This window comes from Protobothrops mucrosquamatus, unplaced genomic scaffold, assembly GCF_001527695.2.
Source record: "Protobothrops mucrosquamatus isolate PMUCROS unplaced genomic scaffold, P.Mucros_1.0 scaffold1182, whole genome shotgun sequence".
Lineage (NCBI taxonomy): Eukaryota > Metazoa > Chordata > Lepidosauria > Squamata > Viperidae > Protobothrops > Protobothrops mucrosquamatus.
This window is the reverse complement of record NW_015387395.1, coordinates 165072-191412: the sequence shown is the minus strand read 5'-3', so window position 1 is coordinate 191412 and position 26341 is coordinate 165072. Positions and strand designations below refer to the sequence as shown.

At 37.9% G+C, this 26341-nt stretch overlaps 1 protein-coding gene across 1 annotated transcript in view; it reads left to right on the top strand.

Moving 5' to 3' along the window:
- The window catches only part of DLGAP2 (DLG associated protein 2), a 90123-nt gene that overhangs the window by 22906 nt on the left and 40876 nt on the right, over positions 1-26341 (top strand). The window contains exons 3-4 of the mRNA XM_015820784.1: positions 3025-3172; positions 9341-9560. Of these exons, the coding sequence (XP_015676270.1) occupies positions 3025-3172; positions 9341-9560 (368 nt within the window). The remainder of the gene's footprint in view (positions 1-3024; positions 3173-9340; positions 9561-26341) is intronic.

Sequence of the window (26341 nt, the reverse complement as noted above, 5' to 3'; positions counted from 1 at the left end):
CCAGTCCCTTCTTAAAAACCTCCAGTGTTTGGAGCACCCACAACTTCTGAAGACAAGTTGTTCCACTGACTGATTGTTCTTGCTGTCAGGAAATTTTTCCTTAGTTCTAGGTTGCTTCTCTCTTTGTTCAGTTTCCATCTATTGCTTCTTGTCTTGCCTTCTCTTGCTTTGGAAAATAAGTTGACCCCCTTTTAATATTGGAACACCGCTATCATGTCACCGTCTTTTAGGCACAAAGGGGGTGACTGTTTATCCCTCTGAAATAGATGACTTTTAAAGCAGGGGTCCACAATCCCCGGGCCGTGGACCGGTACCGGGCCGTGGCATGTCAGCAACCGGGCCGCACAAACAAGCAAAGACTCATCTGCAGGATGCAGGCAACACACAAAACCACATCCCCTCCAGTCCACAGAAAAACCTCTCTTCACGTAACCGGTCCCTGGTGCCCCAAAGGTTGGGGACCTCTGTTCTAAAGGACCATCTCCCTATTCTTTGCTGATCATCCTCTTTGCAGCCTTCATTATTTACCAAATCCTTGATGTTTCTTTAGGTAACAGTCATTTAAGAATCTGGAAAGAGTTTTTCTTATAAAACCCAAGTTTTTTATTTATTGCTTTTACCACTTCACTGTATACTATTGTGCTAAATGACTCCCCAGTAGCTTCTTTTCCCAGTAAAGCATCTTTCCTATTTACTGCCCTAGGTTTTTCATATAGTTGTATGCATATTGCAACAGAAGAACCTATCCACTAACTCCTGTATCTTATCTTGAGTAGATGTATATCAGATTGCACTTTATTTATGTTGTGAATTTAAGCAGGTTGCCCGAAGAAGACTTTATCGTTCAAGATTTTGCCAGGCTACCAAACGAATGAATATAATGAGAGTATAATCTAAGCTAACATGAATAATGTTAAGCTATGCCTGAGGATAAATTGAGGCAATTTAATTTTATTTAAATAATTCATAGTAATGTTTAACTGCAGTCTGTATTAGTGGTAGCACTACAACAGGCATTAAGTGTACATTGTAAAAATAAATAATTTGATCAAGACATGTTGCCTTGGTAAATGTATTGTAGCTCTCAGTTTAAAAGCATGTGGTATGTTTCAATGCTGGATTTGGTAATTTGTTTCTCTACATATTTAACAGAAGTTTGCTAAAAAATTTTTTATCAATTTCCATTCACTGTAGAATTCAGCAGTATGCCACTACTTCTTTCTTATTCTTATTATATGCCAAAGAGAATGTATGATTTTAATAGCATTCAACTCTTCACTAGATCCAGGCAAATTTATTTCAGTCCTGAAAGTTGTTTTAGGTACAATATATTGAATTTCAGAGACATTTTCCACAAATGTTTACAGCACACATCATATGCTTTAGTAATGAATTGAACATGGAAATCCTAGGATTAAATAAAAAGGTTGAAAGCTATAAAAACCATTTGTTATAGCTGTCATTTGATTGTGTGTGTTACTTGGGTTTTTCTTTTCCCCAAAGTTCTTTAAAATTTTCTAGGTGTCTAAAGGCGTTTTTAACTTAATTTAACATGCTGATATATATCATTCAAAGGAAAAGGTCTTTTGCACTGACTGCTGACATTCAAAAAAATGCAATAAGACAGTCCTGCAAAAGTTTAACAGTTTTAGGTCAGATGGATGTCAGCAAGAAAGGCAAAAGTATTTTGAACACTTAATTCTTCCATTGACAAAAAAATACTCTCTAAAAGATTATTAAAGCCTATAGGGAACGTTATTCTTTTATTCTCCAATTAGCTTTGCTAACTTTGCTATTTTTACTACTAAGCTTCTGTGTGAACTGGACCATCTCTACATTTTTTATGGAATTAAGAATAATAATTACAATACAGTTTCCTAATAAATACATTTAGGTAATTATTTCCTAGAATTATTTAGTATCAAGGTTCAGTTAGGAGTAATAATATATAATGTCATTTACTAAGGATTGTATTTATTTATTGGCTTACTCGCTTACATGCTGCTTCAGATGCAACTGTTCTCCATATATTGTCTTGTTATTATGCGAGAGATGTGCTAATTAAACCCCAAGCTACATGCTAGTTGTTAAGGGTGGCAAGTTAAAACTTAACTTTTCAAGCACAGAAAATCTATATTTGATTTAAAGTACGCGCTGTTTAAATTAGTTTACAGGAAGCTATCCTTTGGGATTGTGTATAAGCATCAGTGCTGGGCCTGAGATATCTTTCTTAATGAAATGGGCAGCACAACCATCCCAGGGGATCCACTGCAAATGAACGAGAGGACTGAACGTGAATTAAACAGTTTTTTCAATGTAGCAGAGACTTTACTGAACACAAAATGATCAACACATTTAAAATGTAATATAATACAAAGCCTAGAGAGAAACAAAGATCTCAAATGCTAAGCATAAACTAACTGGCAGATCAAAATTTGGAGGGAGCTGTTCATGCTATCCGGCTTGCAGAATGAATTTGAATTACCAGCAAGGGGCCATATAGTACCATTATCAGTTACTGCTGTTATAGGTTGTTATTGCAGAATTGTTAGATTATTTAACATAAACTGAAAGTTACATACTTCAAAAATAAGTAGGGGAAATGATCTTTGGGGCTGTAAGCTTTGGGGAAGATTTGTTCTAAGCCTAAATTTTGAGTAGGATGTCAGCAAGTTTCAGAAAAGCTTCACTGATCTGATTGTCTCAGAACTCTTAAGTACTTATTATGCTATTGGAGTTTATAGTAAAGTTCAGGTAGGGCTGATCTACTCCATGCCCTGTTTTGACCAGATGGTTATTGCTGACAGGGCCAAAATGTTTACCTAGCAACAGAAGAGGCCAAGTCCATCATGTGTTCTTTTTCCATTGGGACATTCCAATTGTCAATACCATGTCTGCAAATACCCACTATGCAGAAATCATTTATTTTCTTTATTAAGATACGTTATGTAGAATACTTTTCAGCTCTTTCAGGAATGTTTTTGTCATAGTTTTTCAAACTTTGTGTCTATCTTTCTTTAATAGTCAGAGCTATCTGCAAGCTACAAGTGAAGTGCCTGGTGGCCATACGCTGGATCCTTCGGCAAACTACAATTCCCCTAAGTTTCGATCAAGGAATCAGAGCTATATGAGAGCAGTAAGCACACTCAGTCAGGCCAGCTGCGTTAGCCAGGTTGGATTCTTTTTCCTGTTATGCATTTTACGATAACAATAATAATAGGATATTTAAAAACAAATTCAGGAGTTTGACCACGTATCCCAGGCTTCTAATCAATAATTTCTACTGTTATTTTCCTAAGCCGAAAGCTGTGTTTATATGCAATTTAATAAGATTTTTGTAATGGGAACCAGAAGAGTCTCAGGCTGCTTACACACTGAAGTTTGTAAATTGTAGTTTTCAATGGTTTTACGTATATACCTAACAAGGACAAGTCATAAGTGAAAAAAATATTTTGTAGATACCAATTATCTGCTCCCTTACTGTATATTTCATGGCAAATACTTTCTTTCTTTGATACTATATATGAAAAATAGCGGACTGAGTTAATGCATCCTTAAGTCAGTGCTTGCATTGCGCTAACAGTAATTTGCAATATATTATAATTACAAATAAGTAGATCGTACTCTTTGATACCTGCACTTATATCTACAAAGTCACAAATAAATAAACGATTAATTTCTTTTTTCTTTTTTCTTTTGGTTAACTACTTTAAGAAAAAGCTGAGTTAGAAACTTAAAGGGAATGGTCAGCCTGTGGACGATATGTATTTTCAGAATCCCATTTTTGCAACTGTGTTATCTAAAATCTATCCCAATTATTTCTTTTGAAATAATCCATATAGTTTCAGTGGTGTAATTTTACACTTTTTAAAGGAAACTGCAAATTAAAGTGGATTCATCATACCTTTGCAGGCATAAACCATATCCATTGACTTTGTTCCTAGATCCGTAAGACATTAGAAAGACCTTCCTCATCCAGGGACACCATCACCTTTTCTCCCACAGCCATATTCCTCCAGTCCTTGCTTGGCTTTCAAGAGAATTCTGTTCTATAGGGAAGGTCTCTGCAATCCAAAGCCACTTAATGTTAAATTTTGATGCATCTGCCTTTGGTATTCCTTTTATATTTAGGTGTAAAAAGTTTAAACTGGAGTCTTTTTTTTGTAGGGGGCATGGTGGCCTAGTGGTTAAGACACTTGGCTGTTGACCGAAAGGTTGGCAGTTCAAGACCCAAGTACCACATAACTGAATGAGCTCCCATTCTTGCCTCACCTCCTGCCAATCCAGCAGTTCGAAAGCATGCAAATGCGAGTAGATAAATAGGTACCACTTCAGTGGGAAGGTAACAGCGGTCTGTGTGCTTCGGCATATAATCATGCTGGCCAGATGACCATGGAAAGGTCTTTGGACAATGCTGGCTCCCTCAGCTAAGAAACAGAGATGAGCACAGCCCCTTAGAGTCAGACACAACTGGACAAGGGAAACCTTTTACCTTTTTTAAAAATGTTTTTTTTATTCATTCAATCACTTTTTGTGTAACATCGCTTTGTAGCTGTTACAGCTGAATTCCAATAGTGAATTCCAACAGGTTCAGTTGTTTTTTTTATTAGTTTATAGTATACGACACAAAGAAAATACAAAAATAAATAGCAGGAAAGATAGGGCAGGGGAAAGGGAAAAAAGAAAAAAAAGGCATTGACTACCGACTTCCTTTGGTGCACTAAAATAAAATATCAACTATCAAACCTCAACTTTTTACTTAAACTAGCCATTTCGATAACAACAAATCTATCCAATCGGTAAAGCCCAAAATCAAAATTTCATTTTTTTTTCACCTCAAGCACAAAGTCCAGAAGCGGTTTCCATGTAGCAATAAAAGTATTTGTATTCTTTTCTTTAATCAGTACAGCCAATTTAGCGATCTCTACTAGTTCCATCAGTTTTTGTAACCATTCCTACATTGTGGGAATCGATGCAGTCTTCCATTTCTGAGTGTAGAGTACTCTTGCTGCTGTCAACATATATAACATCAAGGTTCCATATTTTTTTCCCAGATCTTTATCCATTAGCCCCAAAAGAAAGGTCTCTGGTTTTCTTTCTATATTCACTTTAAGAATTTTCTGTATTAACATATGAATCCTACTCCAATATTTTCTTGCTTTATCACACGTCCACCATAAATGATAAAAAGTCCCCTCTTTATATTTACATTTCCAACATTCATTTGAAATGCCTTTATACATTTTTGATAACTTATCTGGTGTTAAATACCAGTGGTACATCATCTTGTAAAAGTTTTCTTTTAAATTATAGTTTAATGTAAATTTTAATCCTTTATTCCACATATTCTCCCATTGTTCAAGCGTTACATTGTACCCCAAATTCCTTGCCCACTGAATCGTACGATGTTCTACTTGTTCATTTTCCAGATTTAAATTCAATAACATTTTATAAACTTTAGCAATAATATGTTCATTCCTACCACACAGTAGGATTTCCAATTCGTTTTTAACAAAGCTAAACCCATGATTCTTTTTGTCTAGCTTAATTAAATCTTTCTTTCGATTGCATATATGTAAACCAATGGCAGACATGACTTTCTGATTCTAGCTCCTCCTTGGATTTGAGGGCAGGCTAGCCCAAATTTAAAAATATTATTTTACCATAGATCCACCAATTGGGCCTCATCACCATCTCTTTTCTTTAAAAAGGCTTCTTGTGGGGAAACCCAAAGTGGCACCATCATAGAGAACCTTGTTTTATATTTAACAACATGTTCAGTTGTGATCGCCCACCATTACTGTAACAGGCTTAATAGCTGAAATAGCTGTAGTTAGGAAAATCTGAGCAGCATGAGAAGGAGAAGATTCTTACTAACCTTATACAGCTCTTGTACAAGAGTCCCAGTGTCTACTGATGGTATAGACTATAGAGACTGTAGCCAGTTTTCAGTGCTGCGAATATATACAGAGCTGCTTTGCAGAGCCATAAAATACCAGAGAGGACTGGCTACTGGCAATCCAGCAATCCAGCATCACCTCTTCCTCCTTTCTTTTACAAGGCTAAACAGAAAATGTGGCTAGCACCGTTCTAGAATCTTGTGCTGTGTAGAGAGACTACTGCCTTCTGCCCTCTGGTATGCCAAGATTTATACGCACCCAACCCTGGCCCTGTTTAAACAAGCCCTTGGAACCTGGCCTTTCCCCCCAGGACATGGGTTAGCTAGAATGGGATGTTTCAGCGGGTGTTTGTTGTTGTTGTTTACTTTTTTTCTCTGGGTTCTCTTTTGCTGTTATTTTGATGCTTTGATTGTATTTTGTAAGACAGAGTTATAAGAAATTAGAGCAGAAATGGATTGATGAATCACGGGTGCACTTGAGTTATATGACCTCATAACAATTTTGTATTATTAAACATTAGAGGAAAAGGAAGAACAGCCTGATAATTCATTTTCTATCATATTCCAATTATAGCCATGTCCACTGGCTATAATCTACATCCCAACTTGACCATAGTTTGGTTTTTAAAATAAGGCTAGGGTCAGATCTACAAGGGAGACCAGACTAGGAAACCAAAACTCTATAGATCAGGACTACTTTGATTGCAACAACTATAGTAATAGAATCTTGCAAGTGTGAATGTAGTTCCCCCTCCCTCACTTTATCTTCATGAGAACTAGACACGGCTTATCTGAGAGATTTTTTCAAGTTATTGCCTTGGTTCCTGCTCAAGCCCTACTTATCTGACTATTGCCTTGGTAGCGACTCTTTCTCCTTCAAGGCCATTCCCTATACCCTCTGGTATGACAAGAGAAATGGCTATGTTCACAAGGCATTTGGAGTTTGCTAGGTATATCTCCTACCATTTCTGCAGAAGACCAAAGGATAACACAAGCTGAGGGTAATGCAGGTTCTTCCTCATATGTTCTCCATCTTATGCATTCTTTGTACCTCTGTAAAGCATCCATCTATACTGCAGAAGAGGATAATATGCCATTTTTGCTCTCCCTTTCAACAGAAAACAAAGATCCTTTCTGCTAGCAGATTGGGTTTGCAAGTAAGGAAATAAGACATTCCTCTTCACCTTATTTATAATTGTCACGTCCATCTTTCTTTCTTAATAAATCTTTCTTTGTTTATATCAAATAATTCAAAATAAGAATGTTTGTCTTTCCAGTGTGTAGTTAATACAATTAGAATTTATTTATTTATTTATCAAATTTGTATGCTGCCTGACTCCCTATGGGAGAATTGAAATAATAATCGCAGGCATTGAAACTGATTACTTTCAGACCAAATTCATTATGGAGGTGTACCTATGGGGTATGACTGTGTGTATTCTGTGTGGATAGACACACCTCACTGAAATTATTTAATTAACAACACAATACACGTTTAATCAACTTGTCTTCCTGCTTCTTCATATTGGCATAGTTCAAGCAATATTACTGGGGTGAGGAGTCAGAACTGCTGATGGGCATAGCTGCCAGTTGGGCTATAGTCAAGAAAAGAAGTGGGAGACCCAAATCTCTTCAGATGTTGCTGAATTCTACATCCAGCAGCCCTATTTGGTTTGATGGAGTTTAGAGTTTAGAGTTTAGAGTTTATTGTATTTATATCCCGCCCTTCTCCTGGTGGACTCAGGGCGGCTTACAGCCAGTTAAAACAAAACAATTAATACTAATATACAAAATTTAAAATAAATTAAAAGATATATTTAAATAGGCCTTTTCATATTTTAAAAATTGATTAAAATCCAATTTAAAATATCCCTAGGCCAGTCCTGCCAGCTGAAACAGCCATGTCTTGAGGGCGCGGCGGAAGGAGGGGAGATCCGGAATCACCCGGATCTCTGGGGGCAGCTCGTTCCAGAGGGTGGGANTAAAGATGATGATCAACACCTTGAAGCGCACCCGGAAGGCCACAGGCAGCCAGTGCAGCTCGCGCAGCAGCGGCGTTACATGGGAGCGACGAGTCACTCCCATCACCGCCCGCGCGGCTGCATTCTGGACTAACTGGAGCCTCCGAGTGCTCCTCAAGGGGAGCCCCATGTAGAGAGCGTTACAGTAGTCCAGGCGGGAAATGTTGCTCAACAATATCTAGGTTGTCACAAGTGCCCTGCCCTGTTCTAGGATTTCCCTTGAAACAGGCACTTCTTGAAACATTTTTTTAAATAACATATGGAAAACAATATGCTTTGGTTCTCCTCAGGTTTCTCCCTACCAACTTACTGACACCATTAAATTCAGTACCAAGAGAGAACCTATATGGCACGGGAGCAATATCTGTTGTACTAATTCTTACTTCTTGTAGTTCCTCAGCTTTGCTGATGTCCATTTAAGTTGCTCCTTAAATGTGTTTGAGTTCCACTCCCATGTACACCTGAAATGTACAGAATAAACAATGTTTTATGAGTTGTCCATTAAACTATCTAAAAGAAATGACAGCTGGAATACATACTTTCCTGATCAAATATAACAGAAGGCAAAAATTTCCAATTATGGCCTGGGGAAACTTCACTTAGTCATGTCATCCCTTACCTCTTCTGCACCAGGGAATAAAATCTCACTGTACAGTTTAAAATACAGAATAATTTCCTATTATATCCAGGTTTGAGGAAATGATTAGCCCAACCACATGAAAGTCAAGCTGGTTCCAGGCCAGAGTTAGCTAACTAATTATAGCTTGAACAAATTAGTGTCCTGTTGGGGACATAACCTATCCAGCTTTCCTAGATGACACAATGAACTAAAGGAAGGAAGGGCAAATTAAAATGAAGCAAGCACACAAGCCAGAACTCACTGCTGATCTGTCACAAGAATGGTAACTTATTGCTGTAACTTCTAAATATGAAGAGTTGAGGGAATTACTTGCTTAAGATTTGAAAAAGAGGGTATTTTAGTTCTATTTCTATTTTATTGTCAGGATGATTCCTTGAGAAAGGCAAAATAGTGGCAAAGGGAATACAGGTTAACAAAAATTAAGACAACAATTAAAATGCCTCAGCTTTAGGACATCCTTCCTGATTATTTAATGTAATGTAATATAATAAAAGTAAAAACCGATATATGAAAATGTTCTTTCAGACTAACACCGGAATTAAAAGATAGTTTGCTTAGCTCTCAGATTATAGCAAAGGGGAGCTAATTTCAATTAAGTTGATGTCTACTGCTGCAGTATAAAAAATATTAAGGAAGGAATGGAAGGGGTAAATGTGGTTATTGCAATAATTATATTGAAGTAAAGTCTTTTTGAGCTCTGATAGTGTATTGTAGCATAATGCATTTCTTCAAAGCCAGTGGGGGAAAAAAACACCAAATGCAATGTTGTTGTTTATCTAGATGAGTGAAGCAGAGGTCAATGGGCAATTTGAATCTGTTTGTGAATCAGTGTTTAGTGAAGTTGAAGCTCAGGCCATGGATGCCCTCGGCTTGCCAGGTTGCTTCCGAACCAGAAGTCACAGTTATCTGCGTGCCATTCAGGCTGGTTACTCTCAAGATGATGAATGTCTCCCTTCAATGGCATCTTCTAACATCACCTCAACAATCAGGTCAACAACAGGTGAGTACTCTTCTTTATATACTTTATATAAGAGCCATGGTGACTCAGTGGTTAGAATGCAGCACTGCAGGCTAATTCTGCTGACTGCCACCAGCAGTTCAGCAGTTTGATTCTGACCGGCTCAAGGTTGACTCAGCCTTTCACCCTTCTGAGGTCAGTAAAATGAGGACCCAGATTGTTGGGGGCTAACTCTGTAAACCGTTTAAAGAGGGCTGCGAAGTGGTATATAAATCTAAGTGCTATTGCTATACTTTGTAATCAGGAGTCTTACATCTAAAATGATGGCAATACAAAAGAGGATGAATGAATTAATTGAAAGCTACATCTGCATCTTAATCCAGTGATGAGTAAAAAGAAATTATTTTAGCTCTGATATGACTTTATATTTTGGGTAATTTTACTTTTTATATATTGATTTAGGTTGATATGCTGATTTTATCAATTGATATATATTTTGCATAATTTTAGATTGTTGGGACTGCGTGCTATCTTTTAAGCAATGGCCTTTCTCAGCTCTATGGTAGGTTTCAAGCCCTGCTCGTGCCTTTTATCCCTGAAACTGTAACAACCTAGCTGTCTGAAGGAGACTGAAGTGATACCCGTTGCCTTGCAGTCTCATGATTCATAAAACTGCTTAGTTATTGAGGAAGAAAGGTGGAGAAAGTGGCAGAAAGAGTGGAAAAGAAGGACAGAAAGAAAGAGAACACAGTTCCTGCTCTAAACCAAGTACACCAAGAAACCTGAAAGCACCCTAATGAAGGGGAAGTGTATACATAATCATGGTCGTGACATTTATATTAAGAGCTTTTAGTATGTTCATAGCTGATTTGTAAAGAGAATTGTGTTATGCTCAGAGCCTGGATGAATCTCAGCATTCTCTCTCTTTCCACTCTGATTACTCATCAGGGGATTCTTTCATTGATTAATCCCTCTGATGCATCATGCAGTAAACTTGGATATAATCTGCACACAGTTAACAGGACTATGGCAGACATTATAAATGCTGCTATGCCACTCACTTTTTAGCAGCTTTGGGAGTTGTGGGTTACTGAAGACTGCCCCTTGGAAGTTGTCTCTACTCCTTCAATCCAAAGCCTGCCAATCCTGCCAGAGTCAAAAGTTGTATCCTAACAGTTTGGTTAAGAGATCACCAAGCCTTTAAAATTCCATTCACTAAGTTAATCAAACATGGTCATGCTGCAGACATCCAGATCAAGCTACAGGTTCTTTTAAGTAAACTGTGGTTCAGTTAAAACAATATTTTAAAGTTAAAATACCAATAAGACTCGATATCCATATCAGCTGCAGCTGGCTTGAATTAATTTTCTTCTTGTTGTTTAATTCAGTCCAGCTGGTGTGGGTTTTGAATCATATGAACACATTTATGATTTCTTCATCCTAATACAAATAAGGGGTTTGATGGAAAAGAAAAGGTGAAAGGGAAGTAGAGCAAAGTCCATTGAGATCCTAACAATGATGGGACTCCATCTTTTCCAGAGCATGGTTTCCATACTGCATGGTTTCTCTTGATTGTGACAAGTTGTCCCTTGAGGGCTGTTGACCATTTATTGGAGCTTATCAATTTTCCTTATCATAAACTTCTAAAATCAGGCTCATGTGAAGTGGGCAAGTCAATAAAGGGAAGTAGAAGCTTCAGGGGCAAGAATTAACAGGGTGGAGAAAGTAATACCGGTTCTTCTTCAAAGTCGCTACTCAGATTCTACTATCTTCTCCTTTCAACTTTTTTCTTGAATCTCACTCTATTACAGCTCTTAGATTCACTCCTCTCAATGGATGGAGACCCCCCCCTTTCCTTTTAATCTTTTCTATAAATGAATACAAATAGTATTTAAGACGTTTTCTTTCTGTCGTTTGAAGTTTTCTTTCTCTTGCTGATGTCCCTGCATGATTTTTATCATGTTTCTTAATGACCTTTGAAAATTACAGTTCAGTAGCTATGACTGTTGTTTCTTACAATTAATTAAATACCTCACACTCCTGTATTTTTGCCAAGAAAACCACATGAAGAGAAAATGTACAATGATTGACATTATAGTGCTGGATGATGGGGCCCTCCGTTCAGATGATACTCAACATGCTACTGAGGAATAGATGGAGATCTTTCAGAGTACAAATGGTGTTTATGTCATGACTAACTGAAAGCCTTTGGGGATCTAGTTGGTGATGTTGCCATACAGAAAAAGAAAATTCAAAGCTGCAAAGACAGAATTATACTAGTAGGAATATGGAGCATAAGAAGCATGAACCTGGGAAAGATTAACACAGTGAAAGATGAAAGGACTACAAATTGATATGTTAGTCATCAGCAAATTGAGATGGACTGGCAACGGACACTGTCAGTCAGAAGGTTACACTATTTATTACAACATGAAAAACAAAGAAGGAATGGTGTTGTTTTTATCATTAGGAAGAGTGTATCAAGAAGAGTACTTGGCTACAATGCAAGTTGTAATCTAATGCCCCAATAATATTAATTATACTGTACTTCATGGACACATCTTTAATATAATAGATCATTCAGGTTTATGTTCCAACACTAATGCAGAAGAGGAGGTTGTTGATTTCTGTGATCAAGTTAAATTTGAAATTGATAGAACACTGAAGCAAGGTGGGCTGCTTGTGATTGGAGACTGGCATACCAAAATTGGAAACATGAGAGAGAAAAATGTAACTGGATTGTGTGAAATGAAGCAAGAAACCAACATATCAATTTCTGACACTCCAATGATTTCTTATTGGCTAACATTCTTCAAGCAACCAAAACGATGCCTTTGTATATGGGCATCACCAGATTGAGTATACAGAAATCAAATTGACTATATTATTGCTAAGAGGAGGTGAAGAAGCTCAATTATAGCATTAAAGGGATGGCCAGGTGTGACTGTGGAACAGATTAAAAATTGCTTATGTGCAAGTTCCATGGTAAGCTAAAAGAAGAAGAAGAAAGCAGGTCAATTTCCACAATATGATATTGAACATATAAGCACCCTTTTTAAGAATAACATCTGGAATCGCTTTGAAATCCTGCACCTTATTGATAGAGAACCAGAGGAATTATAGAATGAACTTTAAAAAGTTGTTAAAGTAAAAACAACTGCCAAAAATGAACATAAAAAAGCAAAATAGATATCAAAACAAACGATGGAAATTGCCATGAAGGAAAAAAAAGCCAAAGGGAAGAAAGACAAAATTTCAAAAAGAGGTTAATGAAGAGTTTTGGAGTACTGTTAGAGGAGACAAGAAGGAATATTACAACAACATCTATAAAGTTTAAAACAGAAGGCATAATTAACAAGGGAAGTCTTCCAAAAGATGAAGCAGACTGGTTCCAGGTTTGCAAAGGTGTGAAACAAGATTGTATACTACCCCTTTATTTATTCAACCCATATGCTGAATGTATATTAAGGGAAGTTGGATTAGAAGAAGATGAACATGGTTTTAAAATTGGAGGAAGAAACATCAATAACCTGTGCTATCTTGGTGACGTGACTCTGATAACCGGAACAACAAAGGATCTGCAAGCCCTACTAAAAAAAAAAAGAGTCAAGGAACACCTTGCTAACATTAAATATAAAGAAAACCAAGGCAATGACAACAGATAGAACAACCATCATTGGAATCAGCAATAAAATTATCAAAGTGTCGTATAGCCTCTATCTTTTAGGATAATCCATCAAGAGTAAAGAAACAGTCAACATATACACAACAGACTAGCATTTGGTAAAGCAGGCATGAAGACCTTAGAAAAGATATTCACCTGCCACGATGTGTCTGTACCTACAAAGGTCAAAAACAAGCAAAAGTTGGACTTTAAAGAAGCAAGGTAGGAAGAGCTTTACTGCTTGAGATTTCTGAGAATACCATGGATAGCCAAGAAAATAAACTAATGGATCATTGAATAAATCAACCAAGAGTTCTTACTTGAGAACAAATGACCAGGCTCAAATTATCCTACTGCAGATACATTATACAAAGACCTACTGTGGGTCTTTAGGGAAGGCTCTAATGCTAGGGAAGGTGTAAGGAAAGAGAAGAAGAGGATGACCAGCAGTTACAGTAGCCATGAGTGCACATTGGAAGAGCTAAAGGGCTAGGTTAGGGACAGAGCATCTTGGAGAAAAGAACTGGCTAGCACTGACTAGCACTGATGATGTTATCTAGTTTGGTAATGAAACATCTGCAAGAAAACCACCAAGCTCAGAGAGCACCAAAGATTCCACAGAAAATGTATACATGTAGTCAGTAAGAGTTGACAACAACTTCATGGCATGTAATCAATCAGTTGACATATTTAAGTACAATATATATAAGACTACTTTTTTCTGAATTCAAATTCTCCATAGTCTCAGATGAGAAGCCAGACTTGTTTCTGACTACAAGACTATTCAGCATAAAATCTTTCATAATACAGGTACAGTACTGTAGAATGTCATATGAGCAAATGCTTTTTATTTTAAAACAGGACATAAATAATTAGCATATTAGAGACAGTTAAGCAAAAACACTAAATCAAACCACTTCATCATACACCATCAATTTCCATGTACAAGTTTAGAGTTTATATTTTTCTATGGAAGTTAATTGTTTACATTCATTATTATAGTTCAGACAGAGGTATACTAGTCATCTGTTATTTGTAAGAACAGATCTGTGACTCTGCATGCACAGCTTTCAGAGATATAGTCAAATAGCTGAAACACTATGTAGCATAATAAAGTTTAGGACAGTTTTGAAGGTCAGATTATCTCCTACAATATTGACAAACACATTTTCTGCTGGCTCCTGAACTGTGAATTCTCTTCCTCAGCCAAGTTCCCTGACTCCTTCATTATGCACTTCTAAAGCCTATTCTCTTTAATTAACTAAATAGTTCAGGTTTGTTGTCTTTATTGTTTACCCTATAAACATGATGAACATGCTGTTCTAATTAGTTTTGTTAGTTTATGTTGTTGCTATTTGATGATAATATTTGATGATAATTATTTTATAAGCCTTCTCTGAAAATGCATAAATTGTGTAATCTATGAACAGGTATTGTTTTATTCTTTCATTCCAAACAATCCATTTACAAATGTTAATTTCATGAATTGATCATCTGAATAGAGCCTTTTGTTATATCAGTGGCCTTTTCCTCTTTGCAAAAATAATAATAATAATTTTAAACTTTTTAAATCCAGTCGTACAATTAAACCAATGAAACATGAATCTTATTTGTATTTATAACATAAAAAAGAGCCACAATGTATTGAGGGGTGTCAGCAGGAAGAGGTCAAAAAAGTCAACATTGCGACTAAAACCATGTAGTCGAAGTCTCTCACAACGGATGTAAAAAAGGATCAAGACTTGGGCTGCATGATTGTAAGTGTACTGTTGACTTTTTGGACCCCCTGTGAACAACTTTGAATCTGTTCTAAGGCAAAAAGATCTCAGATGACAGTGGTTTAGCTTAATGTGGGATGTGAAGCATAGATATTGGGGTGCCTTGTATGGTAGACCAGGCAGGAAATGGCTCATGGCCAAATGAGCTATTTTTACTTTATAGTAAGATTACATGAACAGAATCTTGCAAGTCTGAAAATACATTTCTCCCCCCCTTCCCATCCCCTTTATCACCTAGGAAAATAAGGATGGTCTTTTCTGAGCCTCTTGCCCCACCCACATTCCTGCTGGGCAGTCAGATGCCTTTTTATCTGACCATTCCCTTTTCTGTATCTCTTCATTCTGTCTCCTAAGGTCATTCCCACATGCCATTAGAGGGGCTGCCCAATGTGCTCACCTGTGGCTTAACATACTCATTTTTATCCCTTAGCGCTTTCCCCCAAGTACACACACCAAAAATAAAAATAATTTTCATCCTTTCTCCTAGTAATGCCATCCCTATATACTCCCAGAGACCATTTTTTCAGAGTCTTTTTTTTAAAAAAAAAAGAAAAAGAAAAGAAAGATGTGACTTTCAACTAAAAAATGTTGCCCATTATTAGATAGAGGAATATTTATTTATTTGTTTGTTTGTTTGTTTATTATTTATTTATTTATAGTTTCACAGTTCTTAACTACCCATCTCCCTCAGAGAGGGCTCTGAATAGTGTACAATTAATCAATAAAATTAAGCATTAAAAACAGAATAATTTAATTTAAAATATATAAAACAACATTATTTAAAACATAATATGTGATATGTTCCCAATGTGATCTTATCTTGACCTAAGATCATCTTTATGATTTTTTACTTTGTTTATGCTATCATAACACCCAATGCTAATCTTAAAACAAATTTAGTTTGGAATCTTTAAGAGTCTCACTTTATACACTTGATGTAAAGCAGATCATCACATTAATCAGGAATGATTTCAGAAAGACAGGAGTAATACGTATTATTGTTATTGTAACCCAGAGTTGGGGAAGTAAATGGGTTCATGAGAAATACATTGGAGGAGAGAAGTCCATTTCACCTAAACCAGGTTTCTGGTACTTTGCCCCTTTCAGATACATTGTGTTCCCATTGTCCTGCTGTTCCAGTTCAACACGTCTGAAGGCCATCCAGTTAGGCAGAAAAAAAATCAACCTGAAATTCCCAGTATAGACCCTAGAAATTTCAACCTAAATCAAAAATAAATTGAGCTCAATGTGAAAGCAGAATAAACTCCAAGGAGCTCTTCTTAATAGAAAAAAAAATAAATACGCCATGTAGCACAGCCTGAAAATTGCCAAAGAGCTCCTGGCAGGTTATGAAAAGGAATGAGTCCCAAAGGAAAATCCCCAAGTGAAAAAACTCAGCTTCTGATCAGTTCAGTTTGACCCTGGGAATGATAACAAGAGTTTGAGACTTGGTATTGGCTAGATTCATGGAATAGAGCTTTAAAAAGGGCCTTTTTTTAAAAGGAAAAAAGCTTGACAGTTCTGGTTGTAGCTAAAGGTGAGGAAGCCCTTTCTGCTCTTGAGGTTGATCAAGTGAACAGGTCTGTTACAGTCTTTATGAGACTGCTTAAGGTCATGGTCTGTTGAATTAATGCAGATTGGTCTCAATCAGACATCTTGCTGATCCCATAACCCCAGCAGTGAGGAGCCTAGTCACTGCAAAAGTTATATTGTAATAATTGTAGGGGAAAGGCAAAGAGCAGCTTTAAAAGTCTGAGCAGACTTAGCACAAAGACAGCAGCTATCAACAATTTCTATGAATATAATTACAAGTTCCGCTCACATCTTTAAATCCAATTGATTCTAAAATGATCACACAGCAGGAGGAAATATAGTGCCTTGCTGATAATAAAATCTTCTTCAAAATTATTTGAGATGCAAATTATAGCATTTTGCCAAGGCATCGGTGATAACAGCACATCTTCATGAGGTCACAAAAAATAATTTGAGCAGTATGATGTACTGTAGATCAGGGGTATCAAACTCGCAACATCACGTGACTTGTTGCAACGTACCGTGACTTTTTTTCCATTGCCGGCAATGGGGTGGGCGCGGTTTTGGCATGATGCATCCGGCCTGCAGTTTGACACTCCTGATGTAGATTCTTGACAAATTTTAACCTATGATTTATTAGTGTGCTGATATGGAATGTGCTGAGTATCCAGCACATACATCCAGCACATACATCCTAAATATTCTCAACATTCAAATGCAGTCACTCCCACCTTATAGTTTTTCAATCTGTCCTATTTGCTAATAGAAATAATTATGTAGTGCTCATCTGTACAACTTGAAATTTATGAAGTATATAACTGATACAACTCTAATCCAATTTAAGCACACATCCCTTTTTTAGAGGGATATACATCATTTTCAGTTTTAAAAAGCAAACTAAATAAATTTTTACAAGTGTTGTTTCTCTGTTTGCTGTTACTGTTGAGAACAAATTAATCAAGCTGGGTAGGACTAAGATCCCATGAATAAAACGGGGGGAGAGGAGGGAGTAATTTTAAAAATCTATCAAGAAGCATCTCTTTTATCAGACTTTTAATGGTTAATTAAGTATTAAGTTCCCAGACTCATGTGAAACTGATAATTGAACAGAGAGAAATTTAAGAAACTCAGCTTCTCGCTGCATTGGTGGTAGGGATTGCAACCTCAAAAACAATTGCTTTTGACTTGTTTTTTGAATTTAATGATGCCCAGGCCAGTTTATCAGGGAGAGATCCAGGCATCAGAAACTTCCTTAATTACAGGAAGTGAGGTATCTTTCCTTTAATCCCATAGTCTGTTCCTTTAATCCCATAGGAAAGCATGCATAGAAGTATACCAATGCCCACATTTTGGAATTACCAGTGTTGACAATCTACCCAGTTCATATCAGTGACTTGAAGTCATATCACCTAGACCTGCATGGTCACCATTTGCCGCCTAAGTCCCCAAATATAATTTCTAGCAGCTGCAATCCCATTCGTTTATTTTCAAAAGAAAGCCTCGCTATCTTCAGTGGAGTACTGAAGTGGAGTACTCTATAGTATTTTTAGGGTTGTGTTTCCAGGGAACTTTTTAAATAGGTCTGCAATTTGGAAATCAGTCCCAATAAGCATGACCAAAGCAACCTATACTTTGAACACCATTTCAGGTGCAAAGATACTTATTGATATATGAATGGATTTGTTGTTTGCTGCAAAGATTCTCTAAAGATATTTACACCAATACAGTGATAATTTCCAGATGGATCCTTCAATGGTTATTCGTCACCTCCATATCAGTTTAGCTCACGTTTCTGTAAGAAATTAATTAAATCTTGTATCACTGTTTGGCATTTATATGGAAGCATTAAGTACATCTGATTTTAAAAGACTCAATTTCCTGATTTTTTTTTTTACTGGAGTAAAAATAAACCAAAGCATAATGATGCTGGCTAAATCTCCAGGTTTTGCACCTGGTTAGCAAGAGAAATTAGATCTATGAGGAAGGATTAAAAGAAGTACTGTGGAAAGAAAGGGAGTATATCTTAATACCTAGGAAGCTTATTTAAGCCAACAGAACAAAATGAGGGCTATTCTATTTAGGCTGCAAAATGTAGACAACCATAAATGCCAACACAATACTGTAGCTCTAGTTGTTCTCCAAATGATTTTTGCAGCCAAAATCTTTTTTTTTCTCCCTTACTGGTGGTAGGTTTGAGTCAGTTTTTAAGTCCTGGAGATCGGAATGGGACAACTTGTCACGGCCAACACATCATGTGTTGTCACATTTCAGCAATACAAAACTTAAATTAATTTCAATAGAACCGTGGCCAATAATAATAAAATAAAGAAAGTCAAACCAGAAATACAAGAGTTAGAATAATTTCAATGAAGATGTATAATAAAAGTAACTGAATGAAACGTTTAATGCAGGGTTGAATTGTCCCATGGAGAGTTGGGCCCTGGCAAGTTGTCCGTGGCAAGTTGTCCTGGAATCTGCCTGGACAAATCTCTGCAGTTTTCTTGGCAATATTTCAGAAGTGGTTTGCCCTTGTTTGCTTCCAGGGCCAAGAAAATGAATGGCCCAAAAACATCCAACTGGTTTGTTACCTCAGATGAGACTAGTATTCAGGATCTCCTGGTTTCTAGCCTGGCAAAATAAAATAAAAAATCTAATAGCCTTAATAAAACTACATCTCTCAATACACAATCCAAAGTAGTAATAGTAGTAGTAGTAATAGTAGTAGTAGTAGTAGTAGTAACAATAACAATAACAATAATAGAGTTGGAAGGTACATTGGAGGTCTTCTAGTCCAACTCCCTGCTCAGGCAGGAAACCCTATACCATTACAAACAAATGGTTGTCCATTCTTTAAAAAATCCAGTGTTGGAGCATTCACAACTTCTGGAGGCAGGTTGTTCCACTGATTAATTGTTCTAACTGTCAGGAAATTTCTCCTTAGTTCTAGGTTGCTTCTCTCTTTGATTAGTTTCCATCCATTGCTTCTTGTCCTGCCTTCAGGTGCTTTGGAGAATAGCTTGACTCCCTCTTCTTTGTGGCAACCACTGAGATATTGGAAAATTGCTATCATGTCACCCCTCGTCCTTCTCCTCATTGAACTAGACACACCCAATTCCAGCAACCATTCTTTATATGTTTTAGCCTCCAGTCCCCTAATCATCTTTGTTGCTCTTCTCTGTACTCTTTCTAGAGTCTCAACATCTTTTTTACATTGTGGTGACCAAAATTGGATGCAGCCTAGCACTGTGTTGACTTTTTTGGCAGCTGCAGCACACTGCTGGCTCATATTTAAGTGATTGTCCACTAGGACTCCGAGATCCCTCTCACTGTTACTACTGTTGAGCAAGGTACCACCTACTGTACCTGTGCATTTGGTTTTTCTTGCCTAAATGTAGAACCTTACTTTTTTCATCATTGAATTTCATTTTGTTAGATAGTGCCCAATGTTCAAGTCTGTCAAGATCCTTCTGTATCTTAAGTCTATCTTCTGGAGTGTTGGCTATTCCTGCCAGCTTGGTATTGTCTGCAAATTTGATGAGTTCCCCATCTATCCCCTCATCCAAATCATTGATGAAGATGTTGAAGAGCACTGGGCCCAGAACAGAGCCCTGGGGCACCCCACTACACACTTCCCTCAAGTCCAAAGAAGTAGTTGTGTTTATCTGTAGAAGGATATGTATATGTATGAAACCAGCAGATAGCAGAGAATACTTTAAAAAGCGAAGAACTAGACATATGAGATTTCTCTGAGTCAGCTCATCTATTTCTACTGGAGCTGTCCTCTCATTAGAAATTATTAAAACTGTGATGAAAACAAGTTTTTGTAGGAGTGGGAGCTTGTTAACAAGATAGAAACATAGAAGGTAGAATATATGTTAATTGGTGCTACCTTGACATACTCATTTCTCAATACGCTTATCAAAACTGCTGTGGCAACACAATTGATATGTTTCTTTTTGTGAAGACAATACTTCTTGAAAATACTTACCGTAGAAGGCAAGGAAGGAACTTGAGGCTTGCTAATTATGTATATTCATGCTTATATCATCAATTACCTGTGAAATGTATGATTATATGGCGCAATGGCATAGGGGTTAGAATGCAGCATTGCAGGCTGACTCTGCCCACAGTCTGGACTTTGATCGTGTTGGGGCTTGAGGTTGACTCAGCTTTCCATCCTTTTGAGATCAGAAAAATGAGAACCCAGATTATTGGGGACAATAGGCTGATTCTGTAAACTACTCAGAGAGGACTGTAAAGCAGGGGTCCCCAACCCCTGGTCCATGGACCAGTACCGGGCTGCGACATGTCAGCAACCGGTCTGTACAAGCAAGCAAAGCCCCATCCGTGGGATGCAGGCAGCACACAAAACCACGCATTCTCCAGTCCGCAGAAAAACCTTTCTCCACAGAACCTGTCCCTGGTGCCCAAAAGGTTGGGGACCTCTGCTGTAAGGCACTATGGAGCGGTGTACAAGTCTAGGTGCTATTGTTATTGCTATTATAATTTTGTCCTCCTTTCCTGAAATGTATAAATATGAGTGCATCCGTTTGTCTGTAGGAGTCCCTCCCACTATTTTCTAGAGCAGACATATTAAACTCAAGGCCCATGGGTCAGATGTGGCCCTTGATGTGTTTAGATCTGGTCTGCAAGCAAATTAGTAGGAGGAGGTGATTGAGTATGTAGTGGGGGAGTGAGCTGAAGCAGCAGCACCAGAGAGGCCTGGAGGAGAGTCAGCTGGAGCTGTGGTATTGCTTGGGCTCTGCTGAGGCCTTGGGATCAGCATGCGTGGCTCTAGCTCGGGGATGGCCGGCAACTGCATGCAGTCTTTGGGGGAAGAGTTAGCTGGAGCTGTGGGGCTGCCGGGGCTTGGGGACCCCAGAATCAGCTCCAGCTAATGANGAAGTCCATTTCACCTAAACCAGGTTTCTGGTACTTTGCCCCTTTCAGATACATTGTGTTCCCATTGTCCTGCTGTTCCAGTTCAACACGTCTGAAGGCCATCCAGTTAGGCAGAAAAAAAATCAACCTGAAATTCCCAGTATAGACCCTAGAAATTTCAACCTAAATCAAAAATAAATTGAGCTCAATGTGAAAGCAGCATAAACTCCAAGGAGCTCTTCTTAATAGAAAATAAAATAAATACGCCATGTAGCACAGCCTGAAAATTGCCAAAGAGCTCCTGGCAGGTTATGAAAAGGAATGAGTCCCAAAGGAAAATCCCCAAGTGAAAAAACTCAGCTTCTGATCAGTTCAGTTTGACCCTGGGAATGATAACAAGAGTTTGAGACTTGGTATTGGCTAGATTCATGGAATAGAGCTTTAAAAAGGGCCTTTTTTTAAAAGGAAAAAAGCTTGACAGTTCTGGTTGTAGCTAAAGGTGAGGAAGCCCTTTCTGCTCTTGAGGTTGATCAAGGGAACAGGTCTCTTACAGTCTTTATGAGACTGCTTAAGGTCATGGTCTGTTGAATTAATGCAGATTGGTCTCAATCAGCCATCTTGCTGATCCCATAACCCCAGCAGTGAGGAGCCTAGTCACTGCAAAAATTATATTGTAATAATTGTAGGGGAAAGGCAAAGAGCAGCTTTAAAAGTCTGAGCAGACTTAGCCCAAAGACAGCAGCTATCAACAATTTCTATGAATATAATTACAAGTTCCGCTCACATCTTTAAATCCAATTGATTCTAAAATGATCACACAGCAGGAGGAAATATAGTGTCTTGCTGATAATAAAATCTTCTTCAAAATTATTTTAGATGCAAATTACAGCATTTTGCCAAGGCATCGGTGATAACAGCACATCTTCATGAGGTCACAAAAAATAATTTGAGCAGTATGATGTACTGTAGATCAGGGGTATCAAACTCGCAACATCACGTGACGTGTTGCAACGTACCGTGACTTTTTTTCCATTGCTGGCAATGGGGTGGGCGCAGTTTTGGCATGATGCATCCGGCCTGCAGTTTGACACTCCTGATGTAGATTCTTGACAAATTTTAACCTATGATTTATTAGTGTGCTGATATGGAATGTGCTGAGTATCCAGCACATACATCCTAAATATTCTCAACATTCAAATGCAGTCACTCCCACCTTATAGTTTTTCAATCTGTCCTATTTGCTAATAGAAATAATTATGTAGTGCTCATCTGTACAACTTGAAATTTATGAAGTACATAACTGATACAACTCTAATCCAATTTAAGCACACACATCCTTTTTTTTAGAGGGGATATACATCATTTTCAGTTTTAAAAAGCAAACCAAATAAATTTTTACAAGTGTTGTTTCTCTGTTTGCTGTTACTGTTGAGAACAAATTAATCAAGCTGGTTAGGACTAAGATCCCATTACTAAAATGGGGGGGAGGAGGGAGTAATTGTAAAAATCTATCAAGAAGCATCTCTTTTATCAGACTTTTAATGGTTAATCAAGTATTAAGTTCCCAGACTCATGTGACACTGATAATTGAACAGAGAGAAATTTAAGAAACTCAGCTTCTCGCTGCATTGGTGGTAGGGATTGCAACCTCAAAAACAATTGCTTTTGACTTGTTTTTGGAATTTAATGATGCCCAGGCCAGTTTATCAGGGAGAGATCCAGGCATCAGAAACTTCCTTAATTACAGGAAGTGAGGTATCTTTCCTTTAATCCCATAGTCTGTTGGCAGGAAAGCATGCATAGAAGTATACCAATGCCCACATTTTGGAATTACCAGTGTTGACAATCTACCCAGTTCATATCAGTGACTTGAAGTCATATCACCTAGACCTGCATGGTCACCATTTTCCGCCTAAGTCCCCAAATATAATTTCTAGCAGCTGCAATCCCATTCATTTATTTTCAAAAGAAAGCCTCGCTATCTTCAGTGGAGTGTACTCTATAGTATTTGTAAGGTTGTGTTTCCAGGGAACTTTTTAAATAGGTCTGCAGTTTGGAAATCAGTCCCAATAAGCATGACCAAATCAACCTATACTTTGACCAATGGTTATTTGTCACCTCCATATCAGTTTAGCTCACGTTTCTGTAAGAAATTAATTAAATCTTGTATCACTGTTTAGCATTTATATGGAAGCATTAAGTACATCTGATTTTAAAAGACTCAATTTCCTGATTTTTTTTTTTACTGGAGTAAAAATAAACCAAAGCATAATGATGCTGGCTAAATCTCCAGGTTTTGCACCTGGTTAGCAAGAGAAATTAGATCTATGAGGAAGGATTAAAAGAAGTACTGTGGAAAGAAAGGGAGCATATCTTAATACCTAGGAAGCTTATTTAAGCCAACAGAACAAAATGAGGGCTATTCTATTTAGGCTGCAAAATGTAGACAACCATAAATGCCAACACAATACTGTAGCTCTAGTTGTTCTCCAAATGATTTTTGCACCCAAAATCTTTTTTTTCTCTCCCTTACTGGTGGTAGCTTTGAGTCAGTTTTTAAGTCCTGGAGATCGGAATGGGACAACTTGTCACGGCCAACACATCATGTGTTGTCACATTTCAGCAATACAAAACTTAAATTAATTTCAATAGAACTGTGGCCAATAATAATAAAATAAAGAAAGTCAAACCAGAAATACAAGAGTTAGAATAATTTCAATGAAGATGTATAATAAAAGTAACTGAATGAAACATTTAATGCAGGGTTGAATTGTCCCATGGAGAGTTGGGCCCTGGCAAGTTGTCCGTGGCAAGTTGTCCTGGAATCTGCCTGGACAAGTCTCTGCAGTTTTCTGGTTTGCCCTTGTTTGCTTCCTAGGGCCGAGAAAATGAATGGCCCAAAATATCCAACTGGTTTGTTACCTCAGATGAGACTAGTATTCAGGATCTCCTGGTTTCTAGCCTGGCAAAATAAAATAAAAAATCTAATAGCCTTAATAAAACTACATCTCTCAATACACAATCCAAAGTAGTAATAGTAATAGTAATAGTAGTAGTAGTAGTAGTAGTAGTAGTAGTAGTAGTAGTACAATAACTACTACAATAGTTATTACTACAATAACAATAATAGAGTTGGAAGGTACCTTGGAGGTCTTCTAGTCCAACTCCCTGCTCAGGCAGGAAACCCTATATCATTACAAACAAATGGTTGTCCATTCTTTAAAAAATCCAGTGTTGGAGCATTCACAACTTCTGGAGGCAGGTTGTTCCACTGATTAATTGTTCTAACTGTCAGGAAATTTCTCCTTAGTTCTAGGTTGCTTCTCTCTTTGATTAGTTTCCATCCGTTGCTTCTTGTCCTGCCTTCAGGTGCTTTGGAGAATAGCTTGACTCCCTCTTCTTTGTGGCAACCGCTGAGATATTGGAAAACTGCTATCATGTCACCCCTCGTCCTTCTCCTCATTGAACTAGACACACCCAATTCCAGAAACCATTCTTTATATGTTTTAGCCTCCAGTCCCATAATCATCTTTGTTGCTCTTCTCTGTACTCTTTCTAGAGTCTCAACATCTTTTTTCATTGTGACCAAAATTGGATGCAGCCTAGCACTTTGTTGGCTTTTTTGGCAGTTGCAGCACACTACTGGCTCATATTTAAGTGATTGTCCACTAGGACTCCGAGATCCCTCTCACGGTTACTACTGTTGAGCAAGGTACCACCTACTGTACCTGTGCATTTGGTTTTTCTTGCCTAAATGTAGAACCTTACTTTTTTCACCATTGAATTTCATTTTGTTAGATAGCACCCAGTGTTCAAGTCTGTCCAGATCCTCCTGTATCCTAAGCCTGTCTTCTGGAGTGTTGGCTATTCCTGCCAGCTTGGTGTTGTCTGCAAATTTGATGAGTTCCCCATCTATCCCCTCATCCAAATCATTGATGAAGATGTTGAAGTCCACTGGGCCCAGAACAGAGCCCTGGGGCACCCCACTACGCACTTCCCTCAAGTCCAAAGAAGTAGCTGTGTTTATCTGTAGAAGGATATGTATATGTATGAAACCAGCAGATAGCAGAGAATACTTTAAAAAGCGAAGAACTAGACATATGAGATTTCTCTGAGTCAGCTCATCTATTTCTACTGGAGCTGTCCTCTCATTAGAAATTATTAAAACTGTGATGAAAACAAGTTTTTGTAGGAGTGGGAGCTTGTTAACAAGATAGAAACATAGAAGGTAGAATATGTGTTAATTGGTGCTACCTTGACATACTTATTTCTCAATACGCTTATCAAAACTGCTGTGGCAACACAATTGATATGTTTCTTTTTGTGAAGACAATACTTCTTGAAAATACTTACCCTAGAAGGAAAGGAAGGAACTTGAGGCTTGCTAATTATGTATATTCATGCTTATGTAGCGCTACCTCCTCAGAGGCCGCCAATGCCCGGGCCCTCCCAGCCACGTCCCCCTTTTTCCAGGCTTGCAGCAATGTTCTTTAGAGATCGATGAGATGTCTTACAACCGGAATTCACGCAGCATTAATGGGTGGCAGGCTCTTCTTGTTGAAGCAAGACTTTCAGGCACGAACTTAACCAGTCACAGTGGTTGATGCTCTGAAGATGTATATAACAGCTCAGGGCTGCTTTAGCAGCCGGAGTAACAGGCCCCTGAGCAATCGTTCAGAATCCGATGAGATGGGGGGGTAAACCCCGGCTCCAGATGGTAATAATAACAACGACGGCCAGTATGTTATGGCAATGGCTCATCCCCCAAGGCAACTCCCCCCCCACAATGGCCCAGCACCTATGCCAGCAGCGATGGCCACAGTCCAGATGCCTCCAAAGTCCACAGCAACAGTTGGCAGCAACAGTTGGCACCACCAGTCTCTCTCCTCCTGGTGCTTCTTCTCTAGGATTCTTCTTCAGGTTTCAGGATTCAAAACCACCCCCCTCCCTTACTCTTTATTATTAAA